General features: G+C 38.0%; 1 protein-coding gene across 1 annotated transcript; it reads right to left on the bottom strand.

The window, feature by feature from the left end:
* Positions 1–6,135: 6,135 nt before the first annotated feature.
* LOC119078266 (cytochrome c oxidase assembly protein COX11, mitochondrial) lies at positions 6,136–7,236 on the bottom strand. Its single transcript, XM_037185764.1, has 4 exons — positions 6,860–7,236; positions 6,647–6,802; positions 6,412–6,579; positions 6,136–6,351 (listed from the first exon to the last, which is right to left on the bottom strand). The coding sequence occupies exons 1-4, from the start codon at positions 7,085–7,087 to the stop codon at positions 6,199–6,201; spliced, it is 705 nt and encodes a 234-aa protein (XP_037041659.1). The 5' UTR covers positions 7,088–7,236; the 3' UTR covers positions 6,136–6,198.
* Between the last annotated feature and the right edge of the window lie 2,379 nt (positions 7,237–9,615).

The following is a 9,615-nucleotide window of genomic DNA, read 5'->3' on the forward strand; positions in this document are numbered from 1 at the left end:
TCCTCGTCGATTAAAAAAAAATCATCCAAATCGGTTAAGAATTACTCAAGTTATCGTGATGACAAAAAAAATGGTAACAAACAATTACGTTTTTGATAACATTTCATACATTGTGTGGTAACAAACATTTTAGGGTATTTCTGGCGTAAGACCATTGACTTTCAGTCAAGGAAACAAGCCATATTTGCTGAAAGTTGTTGTAAATGAGGAAAAGTGCGGGAGGAATTGCATGTTTAGTCAATTCTTAGAGTTAATGCATAGAGGCGAAAGACAATCTTTCAGACTGACGAAGTTGAAAGGCGCATAAACTCAGCGTACATCACTGAAATAGCCAAATCTCTAGATGATTCTTTTGAAAAACAGACGAAATCGGGTGCATTTTCAAGTGGAATTTCTTATATGTGCTCAGAAAGGTATCAAGAAAATCACTCCTGGAGGAGCATAAACGGTGATACGGTAATCGGATCATCGTATAGAGTCATTGGTTAATACAAAGTACATAGAAATGGTTGTATAACTGTTGTGGGTTTTGTTCGCTTCTTTCGAACAAAATAATTCAGCTTCAAAGGGTAACCGATCTTCTCTGTTAGAGCAGATAAAGCTGAGAATTTTGTTTACGTAAAACTACTTTGAAATCGTCCGCCATGCAAGCAATGTAGACGTTTCTTTGATTCTAATTTGTCGTACCGCGATATCTCAATAGAACTCTGTGAACGGAATGATTTACAATCCAAAGAATAACTGGCTCAGGTAGCAATTAAACAAATAGGAGGATAAAGTAAATATGTAGATATAACGCGGAGTTATTATAACTTAACCGCAACTGTTTTGTAAAACGGATTCATCGCGGCCTCTGCAAATATGTTTAATTTGATAAGATTTTCTGTTGACTTAATTCGGTTATTCATTTAATATAAAATATTAATCCAACATCCATGCCGGCGCACAATTATATATTATTTTTTTTATTAAACGCATTTGTGTTTACAAGACAAACACCCGAATAACGGCAACTACGTGATGATAATGTTATCGTAAATGAAATTAAACTATTTCAACAGAACTGCACGGTTCACAGAAATTGAACCGCATTTCGAGATTAAAAATCTGTTTTGAAAATTGGTTTAGTTAAGATGTAATAACTGGGAGCCGAAAAAAAAAGTTCAATTCAATTTTGTGTCTGTGACAAATTTAATAAAATAAAATAATTTTCGTTTGGTTTCAAAACATTCAAATGAACTTTACTTCTGACAAGGACACCCAGCCAGAAATTCGACATTTTAGATGATTTTTCACGAACCGACCTCATACGACTCGTATCACTCTGAGACTAGACTAGTTGGATTTTTATGCTTTATCATGGAAATCAACAAATAATCTAATTTATGTTTTGTGAAGCCTTTAACATTAAATTCGTTTTGGAGTTCGTCACTTGCGAGTGTGAACTAAGAGATCAACCATTATAAACTTACATTTTAAGACAGGGCCGCATCTTCATAGAAACCAATCGGACCATGGTCCAAGGAGAAGGAGAAGGAAAACTACAGTTTTTACACAAAAACACTTGTCCCGGTAGAGAAAATGGGGCGCTACATGCTACATGCGGCAATGTTTTATTGCACTGAAGTTTCGGCGACATGAGTATCGGCGACTTCCTGAAGAAACGGCGACTTCTCGCTGTTTCTTCAGGAAGTCGTCATTTCTTCAGGAAGTCGCCGTTTCTTCAGTAATTCGCCGTTTCTTCTTGCCGTTTTTTCAGGAATTCGGCGTTTCTTCAGGAAGTCGTTGTTTCTTTCAGAAACGTTCACTTTTGAGACAGAACGGAGATTTATTGAAGAAACAGCGAGAAGAAACGACGACTTCCTGAAGAAATGACGACTTCCTGAAGAAATGACGACAACATATTTTTCTGAAGTGGCTGTTTCATGTCACAGTTTCTTCAGAAAGTCGCCATTTCTTCTCTCCGTTTCTTCAGGAAGTCATAGTTTCAGAAACGCTTTTTATTTGACTAATTCTTAGACGATGCTAGAAAAAAAATTAACACCTAAGTTACCGACACCGTTCAGGCGCCCGGCTCGCATTGCGGCCCTCCGCTTCGCTCCGGGGCAATGGGCCGGATCGCTCGGCGTGTTAAAACGCTTTTTATGTACAAAGAAAATTTGCTGTTCATTTCGTAAAAATATGAATTCTGTAGGGACGAACTAAAAGAATAAAGTGAGGAATTGAGTTGAGTTGAGTTGAATTTTACGAAATGAATACCAATTTTCTTCGTACATAAAAAGCGTTTTAACCCGCCGAGCGATTCGGCCCATTGCCCCGGAGCGAAGCGGAGGGCCGCAATGCGAGCCGGGCGCCGGAACGGTGTCGGTAACTTAGGTGTTAATTTTTTTTCTCGCATCGTCTAAGAATTAGTCAAATAAAAAGCGTTTTAACACGCCGAGCGATCCGGCCCATTGCCCCGGATCTCTCTCGCATCGTCTAAGAATTAGTTTTTTAAGGCTGCTGGTCTTGGAAACTTATGTTTTATATTTAGCAAGAAATATATATATATATATATATATATATATATCCACCAATGAAAGACTTTCTCATTTACACTCGGCAATTTTCGATTTTTTTTTCCTTTGGAGCAGTTTCACACGTCATACACTATTTACAGTTCATGAAAGTATGTCAGGTACTTTGTCTGCAACTTCCATATTGATGCTGAAGTTATGGACAAATTCATCCCCAAATTCATTTCTAGAGCAAAATCACAAAATGATAATTCACAATGACAAGTATTCGTTTTGGCCATTACTTTATCCATAACATCTATTCGGTATTTTTTTTGCGTGCATTTTAGTCAAAATATCCATCGAGTCAAAATTTTATTATTCTGTTCACTTATACGATCATATCCACACGTTAATAAGTAGGCGTGACGCAAGTCCTCAACTACAAAAATTTTCAAAAAAAAATGTAGAGACTAAGAAACATAGTTACAGCAACTTTTTGGCTTCACCCACTCAATTCCAACGACCCGACGTTTCTTCAAGAAGTCGCCGTTTCTTCTCGTCATTTCTTCAGGAATTCATCGTTTCTTTTAGTCTTTTCTGAAACAGCAACTTCCTGAAGAAACGTTGAGAAGAAACGATGACTTCCTGAAGAAATGACGACTTACTGAAGATATGGCGACATCAAATGAGAACTCCTACCAAAACGACGAGAAGAAATGACAACTTCCTGCAGAAACGACGACTTCTTGAAGAAACGGTGAGTGTAGAAAGTCGCCGTTTCTTCTCGTCATTTCTTCAGGAAGTCGCCGTTTCTTCAGGAAGTCGCCGATACTCATGTCGCCGAAACTTCAGTGCAATCAATGTTTTAAGAACAATTGAAGAACAATTTAAATAATATTACTTTTAAAAATTCGATGTGTATGTGTGAACTGAGAGGCAATACCCTCGAGGATCACACACACATACACAGAGAATTTAAAAAAATCTTTTTCATGTGTCGGGGCCGAAAATGAGGGAGTTTCGATATTTTTCTCAGGTTTTCGACCCCTACCATGAAATTTTTTTTGAGTATCTGTTTTGGACGATTGATTTTAGGCACTTTCGCATGTAGCCCTCACTTCGTTCGGGCTACAACAAGCGAAATTGCCTAAAAAGAATCGTCCAAAACAGATACACAAATAACTATTTTTGACTCAAGTCATTTCATGGCCTTTCATTGAAAATCACGAAAAACACCAAAACTTATCAACTTAATTATTGTAAACTTTAGTTCTCTTCTTTGTCTGTTGTTTTTGTAAATGCGCCAGTAAGGTTTTACCCGTTGGTGGAAGGAAATAAATAAATAAATTCAAAAGCAAGCACCAAACAAACACAAAATATGTCGATCACTTCAATAACCACTTTTACTCTGCTGTTGAATAACACATTTTCTAAATATGCGAATTGGATAAAGTCGTATTTTCGATGAAAGGCGCAGACCTCCCACATGTCCGACTTTTTCAACATTTGCCCGACTTTGTCCTACTTGTCCGACTTTTTCATCAAAAATTGTCCAACTTTGTCCGTTTTACTATCAAAACTGAGAATTTATGAATGCAGAGTATTTCCTCTTCCAAATTAAATTTTTCTTAAGGCATTCAAAGCTTCTGAATGCAGATCACAAAAAAATTTCGCTCGCTCCACTCGCACTTCTACTGTAACACTAATTACAAAATTGACGTAATTATTGCTCCCATGGAAGTCAAAATAAAGGTTAAAAGTTAAAAGTATGTACGTCAAAATCATAAGTTATAGATAGCTAAAACTACATGTAGCCATTCGAATTTATATGAACCTCTAACTAATAATTTCTAACTTATTATTCATAATTTTTATATGAGGAATGTTGTTAAACCATGGTTGATTAAAAAGACTTTAGGGACTAACATACATTTGTTTGAATGTTTCCAAATTTAAAGAAATATCCAGAATTTTCCGAAAAACTTCTTCGGGTCAGTATGTCTTAAAAATTGCTAAAGGTGATTTATTTCAAAGCTCAGTATCCTGTGGAGCTATGGCTGTAAACAGAACCGTCAATAATTTAGCGATGGAGTCTGTTTGATGAGACGTCCTCTCGCTATCTATTTGCTTTCTATTAAGTTGCAGACCGTATGTAACCTGAATGATTTTAATTAATATCGGCGCTTCTTTAATGGTAAAAATTTTTTCCGACTTTTCTTTAATGAGCATGAGACATGAGAATTGAAATACATTTTTGAGATCCGATCTAAATCGTCCGACTTTGTCCGACTTTGTTCAACATTTTCTTTAAAAATGTCCGATTTTGTCAGACTTTTTCGAGAAAAATGTCCGATTTGTTTTATGCCGTAACGCAGTGGGACGTCTGAAGGCGAATGTGATGTAAGTAAAGGCTGTTTATCTGTTCATCTATTCATCTGTTATCGATAACGATGACCAAAATAATGACAAGCTCTGGGTAATATGGTCTTTTGTAAATATGGTAAAAAGATTGAAGTACAAGATTTGAAATCAACAGATTGAAAATACTTTGATCGATGGAAGTAATAGATCCGATAATAGATAGATTGTGGAAATTGTTATAGACACTACCGCAAAAATCAGCGATGGCACTGCCTTCGAGTCGGTCTTTTGAGATACGAAATTTAAAAATCAAAATCATTTGTTAGGAAATTTAATTTTCGATCACATTGTCCATGAAAATATTGTTCGGGGAAGTGACAAATGTGACCGACTTACCGACAGCGTCAATCATTGAGAGTCCTGTGAAATAATGCTCAAATCCACAATCTATACCAATCAACGTCAACACATTGTATGGCCGCATGTCAAACTCTCAAACACACACTTGACAAAATAGAACGTATATTTTCCGAATTGTGTCTAATGGTTAGATAAAGTAACTGGAACTAGTACAATAATTATCAGAAATCCTAAACCGTATTGGAGCATCAGCCCGGCAAGTTGAAGATTGTGGGTTCGGTCTCCACCCGTAAACCAACATTTTTCTTTTCAAATTTAATTTCATTCCAATACGGTTTACGATTTCTGATAAGTACATTTTTCGAGTTATTGATGATTTAAATGTACTACTGGCAGCACTGAGAAATATGATCAAACCAAATCCCTTCCCCAAACCCCATAATCAATTTGTATAAGGATGAATTCAGTGTTATCACACCAAACACCTTTTGAAATTTTGTATAAAGTCCCTAGGTTCGACTGAAGCGCGTTCGGGCTTATGCTTTTAAAGCCAATAAATTCACACCATTAGGTACATACAATGTGGAAGCTTAACGTTTGACAGAGAGGTAAAAAAAACGAAATGCTCTTCTTCGCTATGCGCTCACTGTAAGAGAAGTTGGTTGATTTTAAGTAATCGAAGGCATAGTTTGGGAGATGATATCGATGTGGATTTATTGGCTCGCACCCACAGAAAATGCACCAAGATACCTACAATGGTCCAGACCCCTTACCAATGAAACACATACATTATAAACTTACCTACAGCAACCCATCTGTTAACGTCCTTCGTTCTTCGGTTACAATCAAAAATACTCTTGGAGTCAACATCCAATCCTCAATTGAACACGACAACAGTGCAGTCAAAAGCGTTTCATCAACTATTTCGCTTTAATTAAAACATTAAATAATAAAAGAAAACTGTAACAACATTCGGCATCTAGTGACTTTTCGCATAGCTTGGTGGCATCGGAACTGTGAAACCCTCTTTCGATTCGAAAAATGTGTACGACAAAGTGATTTCTCTGACAAATTCCATTTTCGGATCGGCTACGATTTCTGGATCTATGTAGAAGAACACTGGCATGTCGACCTGGAAGAAAGATTGTCTAAAGCATTAGTACTGAACGCACGAAAGTAAAATGCGCTTTACCTCTTCGTGAGGATTCAGTTGCTGTTCTTCGAAACAGAAACATTGAATTTTATTGAAATAGGCTCCGGCCTCGAATGGTATAACGTTGTAAGTGCTTATGCCGACTACTGGTACATCGGTGGGATTTTTGGCCGTATAAAACGCTAGAGCAGTTTCACCAGGTATCACCTAAAGAGAGTCGGTTCGGGTCATTAATCTGATAAAATGCATGAAGTTGAGCACTCTGTCAATCTACCTTGATTTCATATTGTTGTGGTCGAAAGTTCCAACGCATAGACGCTCCCAGATCCGCATTAAATTTTATGGTCAAAACTCGGTCCTTAATTTTCTCCATTGTTTCCACTTTGTCGCCATCGTGACCTACCCCAGTTGTTCCACCATAACTGTAGGCCTGCAGATAGAATCATTGAAAATGAACCGTTTCCCACATGTTGTGTTGTAAACATACCTGACAAAACATTCGATAGAGTGGCACGGCTGCATAAGTCAAACCAACGAACAAGACTCCAGCTGCGGTTGCATAATATAGTGTTGAACGGTTTTTCAGTTTTTGTGATGCATTGTCCGGTTGGCCACTGCTTTTGAAGCGAACGAATGTGGATGCACCGGTATTACTTCGGCTCAGTAAACTAAGCCTGGCCACAGGCGTTCGCAGAGAATTAATGAATGACAACATACTCGTTCGTACGTTGGTCAATGCAGTGTCATTTCGGTCACAGAATTCCAAAACAAATACGAATTATTTGCTCGTCTTTAACATAATTTTCTAAATTCGAATGTTCTATGGGTTATGTTTACGAAAAACACAAAAATATTTTGACTGAAGGCAATTTTCACTGACAGTTGTGACAGCTGTATGCGTAATATTTCCTCTATCGTTGTACAGATGTCGGGCATGACGAAATATTTTGTGTGGAATTTGTTTCTATTTACAATATTTGATGCAATTCGTAAAATAGTTGTTTTCAAAACTGATGCCGAAAACTGAATAAATATAGCTGTGATGGATTGTTATGCATCTATTTGCTGTAAGTGCATTTACGTTTGCAATTGACATTCTATCTCACCACATACGCACCAACTTATCATTTCTCTGATAATGAGAGAACCAATTCCTTTTACTCGACCCTAAGTACTCTTTTCACATAAATCGAGTAAATCTCAACCGATTTTGCTAGTTTTTGTTTCATTTGAGAGGTAATTGAATACCCAATGGAAAGTTGGCAAAAAAGTTTGGGTTTCTAAAATAATGTCGTAAATTGTTGGTTTTATTTGAAAGGTACTTCGTACGGGCTTTCGTAATTGCGCTATGCGCAATTAAAACAAGGCATCAGAACAGTCGGAGCGTTTGCTGCGACTTAGCCCCGTACGACCCGTAATCCTATTTTGTTCGTAACCATAATACGTCCGTAGCCGTAATACGCCCGGAACCCTAATACGTCTACAACCCTCTAATGCGTCTGTTACCAAAATGCAAGTCAAGTTGGGCATGGTCAAATTTACTGAAAGTGTTCATTTTTAAAATTGCGCAAATTACGAAAGCCCGTACGAAGTACCTCTCAAATAAAACCAACAATTTACGATATTATTTTCTATTGGGTATTCAATTATCTCTCAAATGAAACCAAAACTAGCAAAATCGGATGAGATTTACTCGATTTATGTGCAAAAAACACTTAGGGCCCAATAGCGGCCTTAGTCCAAGGGCCCAAATTTGAAACTTTTTTCGCCACGTTCTTTTCGGTATTCAATTACCTTCCATAAAAACTAAATCTAGCAAAATCGGATAAGATTTACTCGATTTATGTGCAAAAAACACTTAGGGCAGAGTAGCGGCCTTAGTCCAAGGGCCCAAATTTGAAACTTTTTTCGCCACGTTCTTTTCGGTATTCAATTACCTTCCATAAAAAACTAAATCTAGCAAAATCGGATAAGATTTACTCGATTTATGTGCAAAAAACACTTAGGGCCGAGTAGCGGCCTTAGTCCAAGGGCCCAAATTTGAAACTTTTTTCGCCACGTTCTTTTCGGTATTCAATTACCTTCCATAAAAAACTAAATCTGGCAAAATCGGATGAGATTTACTCGATTTTATGTGGAAAAAACACTTAGGGCCGAGTAGCGGCCTTAGTCCAAGGGCCCAAATTTGAAACTTTTTTCGCCACGTTCTTTTCGGTATTCAATTACCTTCCATAAAAAACTAAATCTGGCAAAATCGGATAAGATTTACTCGATTTATGTGCAAAAAACACTTAGGGCCGAGTAGCGGCCTTAGTCCAAGGGCCCAAATTTGAAACTTTTTTCGACACGTTCTTTTCGGTATTCAATTACCTTCCATAAAAAACTAAATCTGGCAAAATCGGATGAGATTTACTCGATTTATGTGGAAAAAACTCTTAGGGCCGAGTAACGACCTTTGAGCCCTACCAACAAGCTCGCGTTGCATCCTACACAAAAACAATGTTCAGCAACTTTGTTCTACTCGTCAATACCTTTCATTTGATATATCACAAGCATCTATTGCGTGCGTATTTCGGTAGATATCGTCGAAAGACTGAAAAACACCTATAGGGCCCTAGCTCTGGAAGGGCCGACCCTACCATGCCCATTTTCGAACTTGACCTTACTTTTGTCGATACCAATCGGGGAAAAAAAGAATTTTGAAAAAAGGTTGTGATTTGCTCAAGCTAGAGGGGTCACGGACGGACGGACGGACGGACGGACGGACGGACGGACATTTTTTAGCCCCGTACGAAGTACTGGGGGCTTATAAGATTAATATGCCGTTTGTAACACGTCGAATTGGAAGCAGACAGTAAGGGCAAAGCTTTTGGTTATGTTCATAGATGACGAATCCGCAATAAAAAAAATGTCCGTCCGTCCGTCCGTCCGTCCGTCCGTGACCCCTCTAGCTTGAGCAAATCACAACCTTTTTTCAAAATTCTTTTTTTCCCCGATTGGTATCGACAAAAGTAAGGTCAAGTTCGAAAATGGGCATGGTAGGGTCGGCCCTTCCAGAGCTAGGGCCCTATAGGTGTTTTTCAGTCTTTCGACGATATCTACCGAAATACGCACGTAATAGCTGCTTGTGATATATCAAATGAAAGGTATTGACGAGTAGAACAAAGTTGCTGAACATTGTTTTTGTGTAGGATGCAACGCGAGCTTGTTGGGAGGGCTCAAAGGTCGTTACTCGGCCCTAAG

This window comes from Bradysia coprophila, unplaced genomic scaffold (genome assembly GCF_014529535.1).
Source record: "Bradysia coprophila strain Holo2 unplaced genomic scaffold, BU_Bcop_v1 contig_248, whole genome shotgun sequence".
NCBI lineage: Eukaryota > Metazoa > Arthropoda > Insecta > Diptera > Sciaridae > Bradysia > Bradysia coprophila.